The sequence below is a fragment of the Astatotilapia calliptera genome, chromosome 9 (genome assembly GCF_964374335.1).
Source record: "Astatotilapia calliptera chromosome 9, fAstCal68.1, whole genome shotgun sequence".
Classification (NCBI taxonomy): Eukaryota; Metazoa; Chordata; class Actinopteri; order Cichliformes; family Cichlidae; genus Astatotilapia; species Astatotilapia calliptera.
Genome location: NC_137430.1, coordinates 29,181,436 through 29,204,163, shown reverse-complemented (window position 1 = coordinate 29,204,163; position 22,728 = coordinate 29,181,436). Strand labels below are relative to the sequence as shown.

Below are 22,728 nucleotides of genomic sequence, written 5' to 3'. Positions count from 1 at the left end.
ACCTATTCGGAACCATGGTAACAGGGTTCTGGCTGATCGGAGCTGGCTTGGCCCTGGCTTATCGAAGAATTAAGAAAGCGGAATCGGCTGTTCAAACCCCCACAAGGCTGCCCACTGGGATTGGAACGATGGGAGAGGCGTGAGTTTCTCAAAATGGGCTCATTGAGTCAGCACGGATAAGATCTTGGAGAGGCTACGGCTGCTGTGAATACTCAGAATAAGATCTCTGACTGCAGACTGGATACATCTCGGAAGGGCTAGCTCGGAATAACATCTCTGGGCGCAAAATTGGATTACATCTCGGGGAGGCACACTGCTGTGAGTTCTCAGAAATTGGCTCCTTGAGCACAAGAAATGACAACATCACAGAACGCAAGCATGGCGAAGCTCGCGGCTCTCCAACGGGAGAGTGAGAGACCAGTGTTGGACAGTAGAACTGCTTTGAAATTCATATGAGCTGTTCGCACTAAAGTAAAAAATACCATTACTTCATGCGGATACCCTCTCGGCGCCAGCTGCAAGGCCGGAGCTGAACACCCTGATAACGACTGTGTTTAGTCTGTTCCTTCCCATTCCATGCAAGGCCACCTGGGTTGGCTGGAAGACTGTTTACTTAGCCTGGCAGGGCGAAGGACACTGTCTCAGCTGAACTATGGACACGCACACACATACATATACTGATACTGATAAGCACTCACCGATGCATCACCCTCCCTACCCCGGATCCAACGCCACCTCCAACGCTTACCTCCCCTCTGATGTGGACATCGGGTCAGTTGGAGGCGCAATCGAAAGATTGCAGCGGTCCCAGATCAGATGTACACACTGGAACTCTTTCCCATGTTGCTTGTCTGTGTTTATTGTGCTATGGTGTGTTGATATCTGTGCATTCCTGTATTATCCTTTTGTGTTACACATTTCAATGTTTGTTCCTCGCTACCTAGCCTGACCTGTCTCCCCAATGTGATGTTTGTGTATTGTATGTACGGTCGGCAAGGTCTGTCATCTCGGTTGTGGGCAAAAGACCTGCAACTGACAAATAAAGGCTATCTCATCATCATCTCTCATCATCTCATCAACGTGTCTTTTATACCCCATTCCTACAAAACTGCTCAAAGACGTCCTGCCATTAATTAATTCTTGAGTCTTAAATATGATCAACCTATCTCTAATAATCAGCTATGTACCACAGGCCTACAAGGTGGCTGTAGTTAAACCTTTACTCAAAAAGCCATCTGTCTTAGCTAATTATAGGCCAATCTCCAACCTTCCTTTCATATCAAAAATCCGTGAAAGAGTAGTTGTCTAACAGATCATCTGCAGAGGAATGGTTTATTTGAAGAGTTTCAGTCAGGTTTCAGAGCTCATCACAGCACAGAAACAGCTTTAGTGAAGGTTACAAATGATCTTCTTATGGCCTCTGACAGTGGACTCATCTCTGTGCTTGTCCTGCTAGACCTTAATGCTGCGTTCGATACTGTTGACCATAATATCCTATTAGAGCGATTAGAACATGCTATAAGTATTACAGGTACTGTGCTGCAGTGGTTTGTATCATATCTATCTAATAGACTCCAATTTGTTCATGTAAATGTTGAGTCCTCTTCACACACTAAGGTCAATTATAGAGTTCCACAGGGTTCAGTGCTAGGACCAATTCAATTTACATTATACATGCTTCCCATAGGCAGCATCATTAGAAGACATAGCATAAATTTTCACTGCTATGCAGATGACACGGAGCTCTATCTATCCATGAAGCCAGGTAACACACACCAATTAGTTAAACTGCAGGAATGTCTTAAAGACATAAAAATCTGGATGGCCGCTAACTTTCTGCTTCTTAATTCAGATAAAACTGAGGTTATTGTACTCGGCCCTGAAAGTCTTAGAAATATGTTATCTAACCAGATTCTTACTCTGGATGGCATTACCTTGGCCTCCAGTAACGCTGTGAGGAACCCTGAAGTAATTTTTGACCAGGATATATCCTTCAATGCACATATTAAATAAACATATAAGACTGCCTTCTTCCATTTACGCAACATCTCTAAAATTAGAAATATCCTGTCTCAGAGTGATGCTGAAAAACTAGTTCATGCATTTATTACTTCCAGTCTGGACTACTGTAATTCATTATTATCAGGATGTCCTAAAAACTCACTGAAAAGCCTTCAGCTAATCCAAAATGCTGCAGCAAGAGTACTGACAGGGACTAGAAAGACAGATCATATTTCTCCTGTTTTGGCTTCCCTTCATTGGCTTCCTGTTAAATCCAGAATTGAATTCAAAATCCTGCTCCTCACATACAAGGTCTTAAATGATCAGGCCCCATCTTATCTTAATGACCTTGTAGTACCATATCACCCTATTAGAGCACTTCGCTCTCGCTCTGCAGGCCTACTTGCTGTCCCTAGAGTCTTCTTGAACATTGTTCTCAAGAATCTGCTGATACTGACTGGAATCATGTGATGTTTGTGTAATGTATGTATGGTTGGGAGGGTAAGATGGCGCTGGCAAGGCTGGCAGCCTTAACCCTCTCGAGGCAGGCGTTGCCAATTTGTAACAGTTAAAAACTAACAACCTGATTACCCCACATACATATTTTATGATTTTTTTTTTTTACTCAGAAGTACCACTGTCATGGCACAGTGGCCCGTGGAAATGGGATGGACTCAAGTGCCGTTTCAAACCCGGAGGCCAGAGGTGCGGTGTAACGAAAACGAGTCTTTATTTACAATGCTCAGAGGCTAACAGAAATTTCATACTAGAATTAAGGAACATAAACTAGACGTCTGAGGCGAGAGAAAATACTATGACTATGACTATGACTAGATGGCAGGGATAATTGGGTGCAGGGACTGGGCAGGGGAAACTGTGGCTGGCCAGGGCACTGAAAGAGGGGAGAGAGCAGTCAGGGGAATCCCACAGAGAGCTGCGAGTGAATCTGAGAATAATACACTGAGCTGTCTTACAAGTTGATGAGTCACCAAGGAACAGACGTGAGGCCGAGAACTGACTAAAGTTGGGAGATAATCTGGCGAAGACCAGTTGAGTGTGCAGGTCATAAATACTGCCGGTGTGATTGCCATCAGATGAGGAACAACAAAGACTCCACCCAGTGGGGAGGAGCCGATGCTGTGGAAAACCACCCAGACCATGACAACCACTGCAGGACTTGGTTGTGTATTAACAACAAAAACTTAATTTGAGCCTGAGAGGGTTAACCCAATTTCCCTTGGGATGAATAAAGTATTATCAATCAATCAATCAACACCCGGTTACGCCAATCGGAGGTCACTAAAATCAATATTGAATCAGTGTGTAATTTTGCCAAAACAATGTCGGACTCCGTAGTTTTCTCTGGTCCCCTCCCCAATCAGACCAGAGCTGTATCCCAGTTCAGGATCTGCAGCCTTAAAGTACGCAGCCTCAACGGTCCTCAGGGACTGCTCAAAGACTGCTAAGGCCGGAAGTGTGAGGCTTGTAGGCTTGTGAAATGGGACGGTCTAGCCTCCGTCGCGCTACCCAGGTTGCCTAGCAACCATGATACTAACATCTGTAAATGTTTCATACAGCTTTGTTTGACAGAAATGAAGGAGAACATATTTTGTTCATTTGTTTCTACATGAGCTCTGTGTGATTTAGTATCTGAGGCTGAGACCACAGGACTGTAAAACATGATTGTTGAGCTTCATTTCTGTACTGAGCAGTCATTTTAAGATTAGTTAGTAAATAACAATTAGCTAATGTTGTTCATGAGACTAAAGTCATCTCACTTTGGTAATGTAAATATAATATGGCCAATATTATAGTTATTATATTAATCATTATCAGTTATTACAGCAGTGAGTTTGAACTCCGTGTCAAATACTGAGTGTAAATAACCCTGAATGCCTTTCTTTGCACCTTATTTTGGCACTCATTCCTGTTTTCTACTACCAACTTCCTGTCCGTGTGTAGAAGCCTTTATTTTGATGGGACGATTTCCTGTAAAACAGTTTTTGGCGCAGTTTTCAGCAGCAGTCGCGGGAGTTTAGAAAAGTGATGGCTTAACGGAGCCTATGGTGATTTCTTTTGTCATTAGCAGCCCCCTTGATAGAGGCACAAGGTATGGTTATGATGTAAATAAGGAGACGTTTAGATGTTTTTGTGATAGTCGCTACATTTGTTAAATGTTACGTTGAAACGAACTTCATGTTATAAGGTTTACGATTGTAAGAGTGTGGATTATTTTGCTTACACGCTGTTTCTGTGTATACATCCCCAGCTCTTACGGTGAGATTGATGGTTTACTGCCATTAAACCTTCAAAACGCCATCAGTAAAGTGTCATCCTTCATTCGGGGGGGGGGTTCGCTACACTGAGCTTCAGTAAAGATTCAAGTTGCAGTTATTTATATTTCCTATCACCTTAAATCTTCAATCAAAGACACTCAAGTATCTTTGACAGTGTATATATAGATGTATCATATATAAGAGACAAATATTGTTCCTTTAATTTGTTGGCATTACTAAATTTGGCTCAACGCTTACATATATGTGTAAAAAGCAAATGTACGAGCTGTGATAACTGTTTCTGATAAAATGAAGAGTAGACTGATATATGAAATATTCCTTTAATGGGTGAGAAAATCAGACCATGTCATAACTGCTTTAAGTCATACAGAATAGATATCAGAACCTTAAACAGGCTGACTTCTGCTAAATGGGTCAAACTGGGCAGAAAGTATACAAACACATAACATCCTTATAGAAAAAAAACATAACCCTACACCATGTGTCATCAGTTTGATTGATGGCCCTAGCCTTGACCTTTTGACCTTACAGAAAGTACTCCGGAAGTGTCTAATCGATTCCATATGTGTGCCTAATTGCATCCGGTGGGAAAAAAGGAGGGGTGGTTCCTGGAGGGAGGAAAAGTTCAGGGGGGTGACGCAGCAGATTTCTGATGAGTCAGCGGAGATTGGAGCGCATGCTGCATAGAGACAGACAGAATGATCAAGACAGTTCGTTTTTCACAGACAAACTCATAGTTTGAATTCTGTTTAAATGTTTCAGTATTATGACAATGATCTTGATAACCTTTTTCTCAGTAAAGAGCTATTTCTTTCTTCAATAGCGGTTTTATTTTTCTTTCTTATGTTAATCTTATTACAGGCACAATAATATAAAACCCTTTGAGATTATCTGACTAGTAACGGATTGCATTTATATTTATAGAGCCGGGTGGAGGCATGCTACACCAAAGGTTGCAATGAAAAGAAGGACTTTCTATTGCTTGTAGAGAGCTATTTCTTTTTACAATAGCGGATTTATTTTACTTTCTTATATTAACCTACAGGCCACCCACTAGTCTCCTCGTATGTGTAAAAAAATATCCCTTAGTAAAAAAAGCACCGCTCACATATTCAGAACTCTATCCCAAATAATTTTATTAAAACACCTCGATGAGGTATTTTGGTTTTGTGGAGCCATTCCTTATCAGACCAAAAGTAAAGAGTTTTTCATCATTTTTATAGCTACTTTTTACAACAGGTTTTCCCATTAACAGAAAATAGACAGAAACCCTAAAAGAAAATGGCCTTGTTTTACGCACATCAAGAAGGAGTCAGACGACCGTCGGTTCAATCCCGGTCAATGTTTCCTCCGCCGGGTACCATAAATGTATGAGAAAACCCCCCCCCCAGAGAATTTATTATTTTTGTAAGAGTGAGAAAGAGAGGGAGAGAGAGAATCGATCCAACTTTTCTACAAAACGTTATACCACTCTGGGTCAAGAGGGGCGATATAGCACGGACCGGTCAGATGACTACGCCGGATGGAAGCATAACCGGAAGCGTCCCGGGGACTTTCCCTTTGACCTTCATCCTGGAATGATCTGATATCCTCGTGTCGGTGTTGTTCCCACATCCTCATAATAAATGTTGATCCAGGTTCAACATTGCCAGTGACCAATCACATTGTTGTGACGTCCACCTCATCTGGAACAAGAGAGATATTTTATTTAAAAATAAATCACTTTTCCTGGAAACTTGGGTCCAAAATGGGATCCTATTGGTGGCTCAGCTGGTTAGTAAAGAGGGAGCACTACTTACTTACAATGAATTCCTTACATTTTATAATTTTCCCGTAAGTGTTTGGGAATTCTCAATGGTGCTTGGTGCCATACCCTCAGGTACTTTAATGTTATATAAAAACACTGACAGTTCAATATCTACCTCAGTCACTCTCCCTGATCCAGCTGAGTCAGCAGTGGGAAAAATCTGCTTTTCACAGGAACTTGGTAACAGCAATAAGACAATACGTAGTTTATTCCAAGAAGATATCATGTCTCTCACATATATATCTTACTGGAACCGACATGTTCCAGATATCACCTGGAAGACAGTCTGGATGATCCCATAAATATCTAATTGTAAACAAGGTGAAGGATATCTCATGTAAAATTCTTCATAAATGTTACCCAGCCAGTCACTATATGGTAACATTTAAAAGACACATAAATACTAATTGAACTTTCTGTGGGCATCATCCAGAAACTGTAGCACATCTTTTTTGGTACTGTTCCTCTACACAGAGATTCTGGAAGAATTTAACAGTTTTGTTATTGTCCATATTTTAAGGGAGTTTTCTTAATGATGGGGAAATGTTTTATTCTGTTTCTTTAAGTTCACCAGGAAGAATGATAAATGTTTTTTACAATAAATTTGTTAATACTTTTGGCTAATTTTTTATCCATAAATGTAAGTTTATTAATAAAACACCATATTTCTGCCTTTTTATAAGGATATGGAATAGTACATACAATCAATATCAGACTCAACCAACAAAAAGGCTCTCAGAACAATATTTATATGTTGATTTTTGCGCGTACTCATATAATATTTTTTTTACCCCTGGTTCTGTATGTTCATGTTCTGTTTCTTTTGTAAACGTCATCTGTTTGTATGTTGTATACTCATTGTGTTTCAATAAAGTTCAATTAAAAAAAGGTACATTCTAAATGAAGCTTCAGACGTCACTAATCACGTGACTCTGGCCAAACGAATCAAGCCTCGACACGGTGCTTCTGAAGCAGCGTGTTTATCTTTTTCACACACGCACCGGAGCGTCAGCTTCAAGCGGACCATCGCTACCTCTCACATCTAAAGGTAAGTGTCAAGGTAACTTTGAACTGAGTTCAGTCAATCTCGAGTTTTTCGAAGTTTTCTGAATGAAGTTTTCTGTTGCTCTCTGTGAGAGGAGACCGTTAAAGGCGAGGCTCTCCAGAGTGTAGCAAAACAGGAGACCACAGCTGGCTGTGTGTGTGTAAGTGTGCAAACGAATAGATTAGAAGTGCAAGTGAGCCACGAGTAAAGAAAGGTCAAGTTTCGTGAGTTGTTTTTCTCACCACTGATCACGCGCTCAACACTCTACACATACTTGCATCACACGCGCGCTCTCGAGCATCAGTATTGTACAATTCTGGGCGTCACGTGAGTTGCAGGCGTTACCATATAACGGAAATCTCCATTGTTCTGTAGCAGTGGTTCTCAAACGTTTCACAATGAGTTTCACCCTTACGAGCGACATCACAGCACAGTAGTATAGGCAGTAGCGGTTTTTGATACGGGCGATTTTCATTTTCGCTGCACAGCTAAAGTGTGCAATTTACTTTGTGTGCACTCAAATGGAGTCGAGTCAACCAGCGCAACCTCTGGCCAAGTACCATAGCCTACAGCCAGATTAACTTGTGACACTCAGTAGCGGTTTTTGATACGGGCGGTTGCCCGTATCAAAAAATCGTGGTGGGGATTAGTTGTCTTTGCTTAATGATTGTTTTAGTCTTGACAATCCTCATTGCTGGCATTGCATCTTTCAATGCCAGCAATGCCAGGTATCAGTGCTCAAGCCTTTTGTGTTTGTTTCCAACAAGTTTCCCACCTCGGGAAGCAAAAATGTGTTCTTTTACTTGTCAGATGAACATATGAGACACTTTGACTCTTCAGTGCAGTGTGGAGCCTAACAAAGATCTGCTTTGTGTCCCAGCTGATCAGCAGGAGGAGAAGAGTCTGAAGGAGCAGCAGAGGAACATTTTCAGCTACTTGGACTCAGCTCAGCCACTACAGAGGAAACTATGAGCTCAACACAGAAGGTGACACAGAGCAGGGCGATATGACCAAAAATATTTATCACGATATACATTTGAAAATGTGCGATAACGATGTAGCTGATGATATAATTGACACTAGACAAAATACTTTACAACTCCACAAAAAACACGGTAATAACGACGGCCTGCTAGCATGTCCTACCACAAATAGAGTTTGTTGTGTATCTGACGTACGAAAGCTAAACCAGTTCCACACCACTGAAGTTGCAGCATTTTTACAAACCAATTCTGGTTCATCTGTTTCATTCAACGATCCGCTTTCACCCTTCTCATTCTCCGTCACCGCCATGTTTTTTCCTCCATGTGCGTATGAAAACAAAAGCACTGCGCATGCGCGTTTTAACCATATTCTATCGTGATATTTCATTTTCTTATCGTTGCCCAACATTATACCGGTATTACCGTCAACGGTATGATATAGCCCAGCCCTACATGAAAGGCACCCTGATTGTGCACTAATCGCACATTAAAATGATCAAAAGAGGCAAAACTGTGTGCCAGAGTCTCGGGTCAGCGTTTGTTTTTATGTCACAGCACCAGAACGATTGCAGGCGCTCATAAGAAGTTACCATAAATCACCACCTTTCATGGTCTCAGCACATCAACTGTTATTAAGAAAATGGGACAAGGCATATCTATGGCTATGAAATGCTCTTTCTGTATCACTTCAATTATGAAAGATGTCATTAATGCACTAGTAATGTCTCATCTGAAGTATTGTTCAATCATTTGGTCAGCAGCTAATAAGACAGATCTTAACAGACTTCAGTTAGTCCAGAATAAGGCGTCCAGATTAGTGTTAAGATGTTCATGCTATACTAATATTGATAAAATGCATAATCAACTTTCTTGGCTTCCTGTACAGGCTAAAATATTCTATGGCTTACTTGTATTTATAAAGAAAGCAATTCTGTTAAACACACCACATTTATTTCTGCTCAGCTGCAGTATCCAGATGAAATACATAATGATATTACACAGTTTTCAACAAACTGCAATTTAGTAAATGCTCGAGTTAAAAGTAACTTTTTGTAAAACTGTTATATTTAGAGCAACGTTTAAGTGGAATAAATTGCCTTATAAAATTAGAGAATTAGCTACTATTCAAAACTTCAACGAACACTTAAAAGCCGATTTACAGAACTTTTAGTTGTTGTAATATTGTAAGAGATGGTTTGTTTTTGAAATTTGTGTAATGTGCCTCAATGTTGTTGTTATTATTATTATTATTATTATTATTAGTATTATTATTATTGATTGCTTATATTTTAACAATTGTGAAACCTCATTGTGGATGTAAGACCCAAATCATGTGGATATCTTGAATCCACTTTACTGTATAATATTTTATGTGATAGTATTTGACGGAAGACGAGCAACATCTGTTGTGGAAGCTAATGGGGTTCTTTTTGAATAACCAAATAAACAAACATAGGATTTATTATCACTGAATAATTATGTATAAATCTATACAAAATATAGAAATATGTATTAGAAACAACAAAATAATATAAATTATAAAATAATATAAGTGTGTGTGTGTGTGTGTGTGTGTGTGTGTGTGTGTGTGTGTGTACACAATCAGGAGGGATGGGCATGATTTTAGTGTTTGAACAGTCATGAATTATTTTTAACAGCAGGTTGGATGTAATGTGTTAGAACTACCAGCAGGTGGGGATAAGAGACCTTTAAGGTGTTTGGTGCCACACTCCACCTTCAGGTTTAAAACTAGTGTTAATGGAGGGAGTTTGAAGGTTGAGTTTGTTCCACGACTGCATTTCACTCACTGCCTCTGTTTGTATCTCTGTCACTGCAGGACCAACATGGAGCGAGAAGTCAGCGCTCTCAGGAGGCCGACAAACCTCACAGAAGAAAGAGAGAGAAAAAACACACCTGTGACGAGTGTGGGAAGGATTTTACTTTGAAGGCTAATCTAAAACGGCATCAGGTCATCCACACTGGAGAGAGACCGTTCAGCTGTGACTTGTGTGGAAAGTCTTTTTCCTGGAAGGTTGCTCTAAAACAACACCAACTCATCCACAGTGGAGTTAAAGCGTACAGCTGTGATCAGTGTGGCAGAGCTTTTACTCGCAGTAGCAACTTACAGAATCATCTAGTTACCCACTCTGGAATTAAGGCATACAGCTGTGATCAGTGTGGCAGAGCTTTTACACGCAGTAGCAGCTTACAGAGGCATCTACTTAACCACTCTGCAATTAAGGCATACAGCTGTGACGAGTGTGGGAAGGAGTTTACTGAGAAGGCTGAACTAAAACGTCATCAGGTCATTCACACTGGAGAGAGACCGTTCAGCTGTGATCAGTGTGGCAGAGCTTTTAATTGCAGTAGGAGCTTACAGAGGCATCTAGTTACCCACTCTGGAATTAAGGCATACAGCTGTGACGAGTGTGGGAAGGATTTTACTTTGAAGGCTAATCTAAAACAGCATCAGGTCATCCACACTGGAGAGAGACCGTTCAGCTGCGACTTGTGTGGAAAGTCTTTTTCCTGGAAGGAATCCCTAAAACAACACCATCTCATCCACAGTGGAGTTAAAGCGTACAGCTGTGATCAGTGTGGCAGAGCTTTTACTCACAGTAGCAACTTACAGAGTCATCTAGTTACCCACTCTGGACTTAAGGCATACAGCTGTGACGAGTGTGGGAAGGATTTTGCTCTGAAGGCTAAACTAAAACATCATCAGGTCATCCACACTGGAGAGAGACCGTTCAGCTGTGACTTGTGTGGAAAGTCTTTTTCCTTGAAGCGTTACCTAAAAAGACACCATCTCATCCACAGTGGAGTTAAAGCGTACAGCTGTGATCAGTGTGGCAGAGCTTTTACTCACAGTAGCAGCTTACAGAAGCATCTAGTTACCCACTCTGGAATTAAGGCATACAGCTGTGACATCTGTGGAAAAACTTTCAGCCGGAGAGGGAACCGAAATAGACACCTACGCATTCACACCAGACATGATGTGTACTGCTGTGAACAGTGTGGCAAATACTTTGCTACAGACACACAGTTAAAACAACACATGTTTACCCACACTGAGGGACGACCTTATAAATGTGACCTGTGTGAGAAGACTTTTAAATCTCCACATTACCTGAGACTACACCAACAGATCCACACCAGAAAGAGACTCAACAAGTGCAGTTACTGTGAGGTATGTATTTATATTGTTATCTTGTCATTTTAGCCTGACTGTTTGGAACAACTCTGCTCATTAAACTGTGTTAGCATGTTAGCAATTCTACTGCATGGAAAAGCAGCTCTGAGTGATTATTCACATTTTCATGTCAGTTATGATTTTAGTATTACTGTAGTATTATGGTGGTAGTATTGTAGTTATTGCAGCCCAGTAAACTGAGTGTGTTAACTGAAACAGTCAAATGTAATTGGACGTCTGCAGAGATGCTCTTTATTTCAGGCGATGTTCAGGATAAAAATGTTGAAGGAATGACTTACACTGTCTTTGTGTCTTTGTTTAGAAGCAGAGCGACACAGATGGATCCAGTTCTCAACCCTGTCATCACCGTGGTGGTGGGAAAGACTTTCATTGTGACCTTTGTGGAAAAACTTTCAGTCAGCAAGCCACCCTAAAAAGACATCAACGTAGACACACTGGAGACAAACTGAAATACTGCAAAGAATGTGGGAGAAGCTTCACCACATCACATCACTTAAAACGACATGAACTGATTCACAGTGGGGTTAAAAAGCACCTCTGTGATCAGTGTGGGTCATCCTTCACCACTGCAAGTCACCTTAAAACACACAAACGAGTCCACACAGGAGAGAAACCATACAAGTGCAGACACTGTGAAAAAAGCTTCTCACGATCAGGTCATCGTAACAAGCATGAACGTACACACATGGAAGGAAACTACAGCTGTGACCAGTGTGACAAGAGCTTCAGGAATCTCAGTTCATACTCCACACACAAACGATCCCACGTTACTAATAAACTGTTTCACTGTTACCAATGTGCCCAAACATTCACCTCATTGTCTGCTCTGTGCAAACATCAGCGTGATCACTCAGGGCTGAAATCACTCCCATCACTGGATCACAGTGAATCTGAAGAGACAGAAAGATCCTCTGGTTTCAGTGTCAGACTCAAAAAGCTTGAGATCAGGCTCCACAGAGTTCAGATAGAATCATTTAAACTTGTGTTGAACTGAACTGGTTGCTGGGCTGAACTTCTACATAATACAGATTTACATGGGATCTTATTTTCTGTTGTTTTACTGAGTCAGTTTTGTCCTTTTTTCTCTGTCCTGGTTTTGCTCGTCTGTAAATAATTGAAACTCAGTCAAATAGTTCATTGTTCTCCAGCAAAACGTTTTGGAAACTCATGTTTAACCTTTAAAACTCTGACATGTTTTAGCACACAAGGCTTCATCGGGGAGTTCACTCATGATTGGACCATGAGAATAAAGGTTTTTAGTTCTTTCAAAGAGAGTCTTGGAGGTGTTTGATGTTTTTGTTTTTTCTGAAACCACCTGAAAGAAAAACTATTTTTCTTACTTCATGTAGTGTGGAAGTTTTTAATGTTTCTTCATTTGTGATGTTCTTGAATGTGTTCACATGAAGATGGTACAAATAAACTGTCCTTTTAGCTTTAGCTCCTAATTTATTCATTATTTGTGGATGATCGGCTTTTCTCTCTTGTTTATTTATCGCGCTAAACAACAGCAGCACGTTTTAGCTAGATCAGCTGTTGTTAGAATTCATTTGATTTTAATTTCTAGTATCAGCTGATTTTTGCTGGAGTCACAGCTTTAAAAACGGCTGGTCCAAACCAGGAGATGTCCTTACTGAATCATCAGAGCTGAACTGGTGATCGAGAAACAGGTTTACCTTTTAGGTGACATGAATGGGTGGAAGGGAAGTTATGAACTGTTTCTGAGAGACGAATAACACCAAGCTCCTTTTCTGTGTAGCTGACAGCTGGTAACTGTGCAGGGGCAGATCTAGCAAAGCTTTTGCCAGGGGGCCAGGTGGGGCATTAACAGGGAAAGGGGGGCACAAAGATATACTTTTCTTTCTTACTCTCATATAAAATATTTAGCTTTTATTAAATAGTTATCTGAATCTTACAACCAAAGTTTGTATAATAATACACACGATTGGCTGTAGACCATTGTTAATCATTCAGAACACTGTGTAAAAATAAAAAGTGAATGCAAAAGTGCATAAATATTTATTTTACATGTTTGATGTGTGTGGCGGGGCGTGGTCTGCAGTGCTGCTGCAGGGGAGGTGGACCTACGGGCGTAAAGTCTGTGCTCTCTCGGCTGTTTTTTGGGTGTGTGTTGGGCTGTGAGTTGAAAAGCTACAGCCGGCTGTGTGGGTACACCAACCATGTGTGAAAAGTGGTCCATAACTTAATGCTTCAAAGCATGTTCATGCAAACATTGTCGGGTCTGCTGTGGTACAATGGGACTTCTGCTCATGAACCTCTGCGCACAGCGTCTGCAAATCAGGGCTGTACGAAGTCACCTCATCTTTACACAAAACTGTAAGCTGTTATCTGTGAGGTGCGAGCGGTGTTTGTTTTTACCATAGTTCATGGTGGAGAATGGCTGCTCTGCTGAGTTTTGCTCTCTGTAGCCGTATGAATGGCAAACTACACTGATTAGCAGCGGCATAGGCACACTTAAAATTTCTTCTGAAATTTTCGCTTTCTAGTTTTTAGTTGTTCTGCTGCCTAAATACCACAGGGTGTAATTATGAAGTTATTGAGCTGCACATACTTTACAACCTGCTTAAGCTCGAGGTCACACCGTCTGTAAGAATTGAACAGAAACATCTGTCCTTCTGAAAATCGCCCAAAGGCACGGAGACAAACTCAAAGGATGCAACCTGTAACTTTCTCTTCCTTCATGTCAGCACCATCATCGATTATTTATATTAAATGCATATAGCAACAGTAACACTTTAGTTTGGATTTCATGATTTCTGTAACTGGAAAATATTTTGTTTAAAGACAGAAGTGACTGCGTAGTTGCAAAATTAAAGTGAAATATTTAATAGTCTAATAACAGATTACCTATTCGGAACCATGATAACAGGGTTCTTGCTGATCGGAGCTGGCTTGGCCCTGACTTATCGGAGAAATAAGAGAGCGGAACCAGCTGTTCAAACCCCCCCTAAGCTGACCGCTGGAATTGAAGCGATGGGACGAGGCGCGGCCTCCCACACCGAACGCAGCATGGTTAACACCTTGGAGACGCTTACAGCTGCCGTGAAGACTCAAACTAACACCATTGAGCGTATGATGGGATACATCAGAGAGGGGCCTGCTCACAATAACACCCTTGAGCGAAAGTTGGATAACATCGCAGAACGGCTCACTGCAGTTGTGAGGTCTCAGAACCAAAAGAATGACAACACCACGGAACAGAAGCTTGATACCATCATGGGGAGGCTCGCAGCACTCCAACGGGAAATCGAGGCCCCAGTGTCAGAGTGCTAAATTCGCTGCTCGCATAAAGGAGAAATCAACAATATTCTACATTTGGACACCACGGCGCCAGCTGCTAGGCCCAAGGCTGGAGCCCACCAAAACAACTCCCTGATAACGACTGTGTGATGACTATTCTTCCCATCCCATGAAGGACACCTGGATCGGCTGGAGGACTGTTTACTTAGCCTGATACAGCGAAGGACACTGTCTCAGCTGAACTATGGACACGCACACACATACACTTACACTGATAAGCACGCACTCATCCCCCTCCCTTCCAAACGCCTTCGATGCTTGTTCCTGCGGGGGAAGGCAGCGGGTCTGCGTGCCGCGCTGAAATGATAGCATGGTGCAGGACGACTGCTGTGTTCCTTCGAATCACCCCCCACCCCCTATCCATCCCCTGTGGCTTGTCATGTGCTCTGATGTTGTGATGTGGACATTAATGTGCTCTCTGTGCAGAGGAGTTTTTTTTGTTTCCTGTTCTCATGCTGTCCTCCCATAGGTTGCCCAGCGTGTGAAGAGGTCTCTTTTTTTCCTCTTGTACTTTTCCCAATGTTGTGTAATTTTTTCAGTGTTATTCTCCCAACGCTGCCGGTCTCCGACTGTATTCCCATGTGATGTCTTGTTGTTGTGTGTGTAAGTCGGGGGGGGGGTCCTATTCCTCTGTGGGGCAACCTGCATATGGCCAATAAAGCATTCATTCATTCATTCATTCATTCAAATGCTATGTTGAGGCTGTCGTTTCAGGAGGAGAGAAGCTGCAGAGAGGCGTGTAAGACTGCAACTCTGCTTCCTGGTCCCAGCTCTGGATAGTCATATTTTAGGGGGTTTAATAAATGTGTCCATATTTCTAGAAATGAGAGCTGCTCCATCCAAAGTGGGATGGATGCCATCTCTCCTAACAAGACCAGGTTTCCTCGAGAAGGTTTGCCAATCATCTATGAAGCCCACATCGTTTCTTGGACACCACTCAGACAGCCAGCAACTTAAGGAGAAGAGACAATACAGCGTGTTTCTCTGCTCCCGTTAAGCATGTCTGTTGTAGCCTGCGCTTTATAATTGTCTCTTTGATTATTCAAACAGTGTTTAAAATGTGACTCGTTTGTTATCCAAAAACATTTTATCTATGTTACTGATTTAAAATTATATGTATATATTTCAAGTTTCTTAGCTCAAACAGACTCTTGAGCATATTCATATAGCAAATCCACATAACCAGTCTGCACCAGTAAACACAGAAGTACGTCAAATCTTGACTAAAATTCTTGTTTATCTACTTCATGCACATTGCACGCACAAGAATTCAAATCTCTGTATCACAATGATTTTGTTAAAGACTTATTATTTTATGGGGGCAATATCACAATTTACCGTAGATCATTAATAGCAGGGCTCTAGAGTGCGACCAATTTGGTCGCAAATGCGACCAAATTTCTCCATGGTGCGACTAATAAAAAATACTTGGTTGCACCGGTGCGACCAAGTAAAAAAAATACTTGGTCGCACCGGTGCAACCAAGTATTTTCTCGGAAAAAAAGTTTCAGCAACCCTGAAAGTCTCCGTGTGTTCAACAACAGGCACACATTATGCCCATGTCGTGTTCTAAACCAATCAGAGATACTCAGAGGCGGGGACCTCTGTGATTGGCCGTGGTCCAGATATTCCTGCAGACCTACTTGTGTTTACGTTTGAAAGTGCGGGCAGATAGAGAAGAGTGAGTAGCCCAGGTCAGAAGTGTATGAAGTTGGTATTGAGAAAATATGAAAAGAACAATTGATAACTTTTTCGTTAAGTTAAGGCCTGATCAGTCCAAAATTCTGAGCCAGCGCTCTGACACGGAGCCATCAACCTCTCCGTTTTTGTCAAACACTGGAGACGGCATCAGAAAATGAGCCACATACGATCGACTCCCAGCCGGAGTCCACTGAAAGTAAAAGTGAGAAAATGTATAGATTTCGAATCGAGTGGCTTGACCAGTTTCCCTGGCTAAGATACAGCCAAGCTGACAATATGATGCACTGCATTTATTGTCGCGAGTGTGGAAAGACCATGGCCGGCAACACAGCATTTGTCACTGGTGCTAATACGTTTCGAATTGAAACGCTGAAAAAGCATACAGCATCGAGAAGACACATTATATGCCGCGATAAATGCTCTGCCAAAATGTCCCCGCTCCCCACTGCCTTTCAGCGGCAGGCAGGAGTAAACAGGTCATCGGAGGAGGCCGAGATGATCATTAAGTTTAACATCGCCTACAATATTGCAAAAGAAGAAGTTCCGTTTACTAAGTTCAAGTCAGAAATAACTCTTCACAGGAAAAATGGCTTGGACATAAACCCCACATACAGCAATGATGTTGCGTGCGCCCAGTTTATAGGCGTAATCGCTGACACACTGAAAAAAAAGACGTCAGTGGAAATTGCAAACAGTACATACATGGCCTTCCTGATCGATGGAGACACAGACATCGCCACAAAAGAATGTGTCATTGTGTACGCTCGTATCTTTCAAAAAGGAAGACCAGCGAATATACTGATTGGACACATTGAGGTCCAGCATGCCCATGCCCAAGGTAAGCCATGTCATGTCACGTAGCCTATGTATATGATTAATAATATTACGTCGTGTTACTGAATTAACCATATCTAGCATGTTCTTATCATTGAAAATTAAACATAGCAATAATACATGAATATAGAAACTCAAACTGAAAAAGACTGCATTGTAAACTCTTGATCTGATAAGTAAATGGTATTTTTTTTAAATTTGTTTAGGAATTTATGCTGCCTCAAAGAAAGCATTTGCTGCTCTTGGGGACCAGTGCAGTAACTGGTTGGATAAAATCATTGCTATGGGGGCTGATGGAGCTGCTGTTAATTTGGGCAGCAAAGGGGGTGTCAAGTTAATCATTTTGAAAGGTTGTTAGTTAATCATTTACAAATCAAAAAAACCGTGAACATGTAAAACTGAGGTGTTAAGTAATGCAGTTTAAAAATTTGGGTACGCCTAACTTTTGTGCTTGTACGCCTAAATTTTGTGCTGGTGCGCCTAAATTTTATTTTTAGGCGCACCAGTGCAACCATGGCAAAAAGTTAGTCTAGAGCCCTGAATAGGGAACAAAAAAGAAGGATCACATCGGCAATGTTGCTGGGAGACAGAAGTCTTGACACGTGCTTATAACTTAAAACACAAAAAACTCAGTTACAGCTGGTAAAATTTATGATATATACCAGACTTTCACAGTCTGCATCTTTACAGGGGTTTTTTTCTGCTTTTGTTCACTCCTAGTGTGATTAAAAAACAACAAACACAGAGCCCACTAACTATTAGCAGCTTTCCCCCCCTAAATAGTTAGTTGACTGAGAGAAATGCAATCCATTATTATGAACGCTGAAGGAGATGTGCTCCATAGTCAAACTTATATTTCCTTAAATTACATCCAATGTTCTGTTTAATTCCGGCATCCCTTCATGGTTTGATGGAAAATTGGTTAAACCATTGCTCAACTTATGTGTGAATGACAGCAGATAATTTTGATGAAACTGACCCCGTAAGTACATTGCAGCTGAGTCGAGGGCTCGTGGAAATAAGGTCAGGAGATGTCTGGTGTGACTGCGCGTGTGGTCTGTCCATTTGGGACGTCTGACAGACACATTAGTGCAACTCAGAGTGTGAGCAGCAACTCCTGTATACTAAACATAAGAAAAGTAATTTGTAGTGCTTCTTTTTTTAAACTGAGATTCCAGGTGTTATGGTACGGACTAATTCAATGGTTCATGCAGCACCCTCTGGTGGTTGTGTCGTGTGTGTTTGTTGTTGCAGTTTGGCAATAAACGAAGTCGCCACGTTAAGACAGAGCTGTCTCAGTCTCGTTAATGTTGCTGCTATCATAAACCAGGGATCTACCAAAACACCAGGGATCATGCTTATATGGTTTTGTTTTATTCAAAAACAGGTTAGTTTAGCGATCGTGTAACTGTGTCCTTGACCTTTTTACCGGCTTGAGAAGTTGGTTCCCTGGTGCCGATATTTGGGATGGTTCAAACGCAGAGTCTCCAAAGGCAAACAAAAGGTTATTTTACACGTTATTTCTTAAATAGTATAAATGGGATGGGATGATGTTCGATAAAAGTAATAAACAATAAATGTAAATCTGTTTTTTTAACTTTTCAGACTCATTTACCCACTCCAGTGACATCGATAAAAAAAGATCATGGCTTTAAAGAGATTATGAACAAAATGCATTACATTTTGTTTTTTGCTACATTAACAACTTTTCCAACTCTGATTCTCTGCAGGACCAACACGGACACCAGTTTAGACTGAAATCCAGTTCCGACGGCATACGCAACATGTTCAAGCTTGCACGGAGGCATCTTTCTTTCAGCTTAACGAGTGAACCGTCAGCTCGTTCAAACACACGTTACAGTCCGTTTGGCTCGACACCACCGAACAGAGACAGCAATATAACATAGCTAACATTAACAGTGCAGTGAATCCTGCTTGTGCCGTGATATTCAGGACTGCAAACCGAGCAGCATCACTGACTTTCAGCTTGTTGTGTTTGTGGATATATGACTGACTTTAATTATCCACAAAATCATCACATTCTGTGTAAGATTAAGGTCGACTATTGAACAGTGAATATTTTAAAGGCTTTAAAACCAAGTCAGTACAAACATCACTAATGTCACATAACTCTGCCGACATGTGGCCAACAGTAATGCTTTAATGTTCTTCATTATTAAACATTTGCAAATAAATAAGTGACATAATATTCAGTAAGGCAAGTTTATTTATATAGCACAATTCAACAATAAGGTCATTCAAAGTGCTTTACAGAGACATTAAAAAAACAACAATAAAAAGCACGATTTAAAATTGATTAAAAAGAATTTAAGCTTAAAAGTGTGGATTTGGTGCTTTATTTAAATGCAGCTGAGAACAGGTGAGTCTTCAACCTGGATTTAAATAAACTGAGTGTTTCAGCTGATCTGAGGTTTCTGGGAGTTTGTTCCAGAGATATGGAGCATAAAAGCTGAATGCAGCTTCTCCGTGTCTGGTTCTGACTCTGGGAACTGATAAAAAAAAACGGATTCAGGTGACCTGAGGGATCTGGAAGGTTCATACTGGGTCAGGAGGTCACTGATGTATCTTGGTCCTAAACCATTCAGAGCTTTATAGACCAGCATCAGAACTTCAAAGTCTATCCTCTGACGGACAGGCAGCCAGAGTAAAGACCTCAGAGCTGGACTGGTGTGGTCCACTTGTTTGGTCTTAGTGAGGACTCGAGCAGCAGAGTTCTGAATGAGCTGCAGTTGTCTGACTGATTTTTTAGGTAGACCTGTAAAGATGCTGTTACAGTAATCAAGCCTACTAAAGATGAATGCATGGACTAGTTTTTCCAGGTCCTGTTGAGACATCATAACAGTACTTACTTTTAAACGTTTACTCTTTGGCCGCTCCGCTTCCAACGTTTTTTTTGGCAAAATTATCCACACCCACCGCCGCGCTATGCAATCTGGGATGTGTTGGGCCACGAAGTCTACACGACACATCTTTAGAATTCAGGGAAATGAAGGACACATTTGAGGGCCGCATTTCGAGCAGGCTTCGAATTGGAACAGCCTTTGTCACGTTGCTGTGACGTAATCGGCCTTAAAACGTGGCCTTTAAGGCTGCAGACCCTGAATTGGGATACAGCCCAGGAGTGACATGTTTAGCCACATGTTCTCCTTAAGTTGCTGGCTGGCTGAGTGGTGTCCAAGAAACGATGTGGGCTTCATAGATGATTGGCAAATCTTCTGGAGGAAACCTGGTCTTGTTAGGAGAGACGGCATCCATCCCACTTTGGATGGAGCAGCTCTCATTTCTAGAAATATGGACACATTTATTAAACCCCCTAAAATATGACTATCCAGAGCTGGGACCAGGAAGCAGAGTTGCAGTCTTACACGCCTCTCTGCAGCTTCTCTCCTCCTGAAATGACAGCTTCAACACATAATCTGTTATTAGACTATTAAATATTTCACTTTAATGTTGCAACTACACAGTCACTTCTGTCTTTAAACAAAATAATATTTTCCAATTACAGAAATCATGAAATCCAAACTAAAGTGTTACTGTTGCTATATGCATTTACTATAAATAATCGATGATGGTGCTGACATGAAGGAAGAGAAAGTTACAGGTTGCATCCTTTGAGTTTGTCTCCGTGCCTTTGGGCGATTTTTATGACAGATGTTTCTGTTCAATTCTTAAATCCATTTTTCAAACACAAACACTATTTTAAAGCTTTTAAAGAGTAAAATAATAATGATAATTATAATAACAGTAATAAAAACAAAAGCTCTCAGATCCATCAAACCAAGCAGCAGAGAGAACAACAAGTGAAGCTAAAACTTTAACCTTGTAGACTTCATTATGTTTCAGCTGCTCTACAGACGCTGTGACCTCGAACTTAAGCAGGTCGTAAAGTATGTGCAGCTCAATAACTTCATAATTACACCCTGTGGTATTTAGGCAGCAGAACAACTAAGAATAACAACTACAAATAATGTTTTTAGGTTTCTGTTGTACTGCAAGGTTCTGTACAGGAGAAACAAACCAAGAGCAAATATTACATCTTATTTACACCCGAGCACGAAGAGCCTTCAAAATTTCCATCCATCCATTCGCTTATCCTTTTCAGGGTCGTGGGGGGCGCTGGAGCCTATCCCAGCTGTCATAGGGCGAAAGGCGGGGTACACCCTGGACAGGTCGCCAGTCTGTCGCAGGGCTAACACACAGGGACAGACAACCATTCACACTCACATTCACTCCTAGTGACAATTTGGATTAATCAATTAACCTATCCCCACAAGCTGCATGTCTTTGGACGGTGGGAGGAAGCCGGAGTACCCGGAGAGAACCCACGCAAACACAGGGAGAACATGCAAACTCCACACAGAAAGACCCCAGCCTGATGGTGGAATTGAACTCAGGACCTTTTTGCTGTGCGGCAACAGTGCTAACCACCGTGCCACCGTGCTGCCCGGCCTTCAAAATTTATCAAATTGAATCATCTTTGTTTAGATGCAAGAAGAATCATATAGAAATGAAAAAGTATAAATATAAATCCAGAGCAAAGATATCTTCTAAATCAGCGTTGCACATGTGCAGCTGCTGGGATTCACTTAAGCATTCGGCCCGTCGCTGTTGCAGATTTTTCTCTCGCTGTTCTGGCTCACAGCGCTGCAAGCACAAAAATAAATATCCCCAAAGGTGTGAAAGAGAGCTAATTAGTAAGAGTATTGTTACTCTCCCCAGGAGTAGTCCAGCAGTAGAAATCAGTCCAATAACAAGGTGTGTAACATCTAGCAGGGTGACAGAAAAACCCAGGGTAACTTCCAAGGACCTCAACGTCTCTCTCACATTGCGTTTTTTAAACATGTTTCCATTTGTCACTTCAGTCTTTACTCTGAAATACAGGAAGAGAAATCGTGGCTGAAACAATTTCTCATGAAACCAGGGGTGTGGTCCAACAGTCAGTTTTGGTGAGGAAGGTTCCTAACTGAGAGAAGTGACCCAGAAGTATGTGTGTAGCAGCCACAATGAATCAAGATCATGAGCTTTATTAACTGATCAAAGTCTATTCTTTCATCTTCTGTATTATTCAGTTTGCATTGGTAATGCCCATTATTGTAATGCTTTTTTAAGATGAGCAAAACTTTATTTTACTTTGGGTTAGCTGGGATAAGTGATGGATGGAGGGAATTCTACTTCAGTCACAGAAATCCTAAACAGGAAGGAGGAGCAGAGTTACAGTGGATCACTATCCAGCAGGGAAACAAGATTTATTTCAATTTCTTGGCCATGAGTGAGATTTACTAAGTGGGCAAATTAGAGAGATGATACCGTTCCAGAGTGATCTATTAATAGTGCACCAATTTACATTCAGAGATGCATGCAGCCAGTTCATTTCAGTATTAAACGGCTTTCTACCAACAGCAGCACAAAAACAGCAGATTTGATCATGGAGACACTGAATCTGCTAAACTAATTAAAACATTGTAAGTTCAGGGCCCTATTTCAGGAAGCCGGTTTAGAGCAAACTC

General features: G+C 41.3%; 2 protein-coding genes across 3 annotated transcripts in view; one reads left to right on the top strand and one right to left on the bottom strand.

Moving 5' to 3' along the window:
• The window catches only part of LOC145431132 (uncharacterized), a 77,624-nt gene extending 64,840 nt beyond the window's left edge, over positions 1 to 12,784 (top strand). Inside the window, exons 1-4 of one of the 2 annotated variants that reach the window (XM_080306578.1) lie at positions 7,038 to 7,153; positions 8,031 to 8,136; positions 9,971 to 11,323; positions 11,649 to 12,784. In XM_080306578.1, the coding sequence (XP_080162704.1) occupies positions 8,119 to 8,136; positions 9,971 to 11,323; positions 11,649 to 12,341 (2,064 nt within the window). In that variant the 5' untranslated portion in view covers positions 7,038 to 7,153; positions 8,031 to 8,118 and the 3' untranslated portion in view covers positions 12,342 to 12,784. Of the gene's footprint in view, positions 1 to 7,037; positions 7,154 to 8,030; positions 8,137 to 9,970; positions 11,324 to 11,648 lie in introns of those variants that run through there. The other variant, XM_080306579.1, reaches the window with a different exon arrangement.
• Positions 1 to 22,728, bottom strand: part of LOC113029415 (uncharacterized) — an 85,907-nt gene that overhangs the window by 30,568 nt on the left and 32,611 nt on the right. The gene's annotated exons all lie outside the window — the stretch shown is intronic.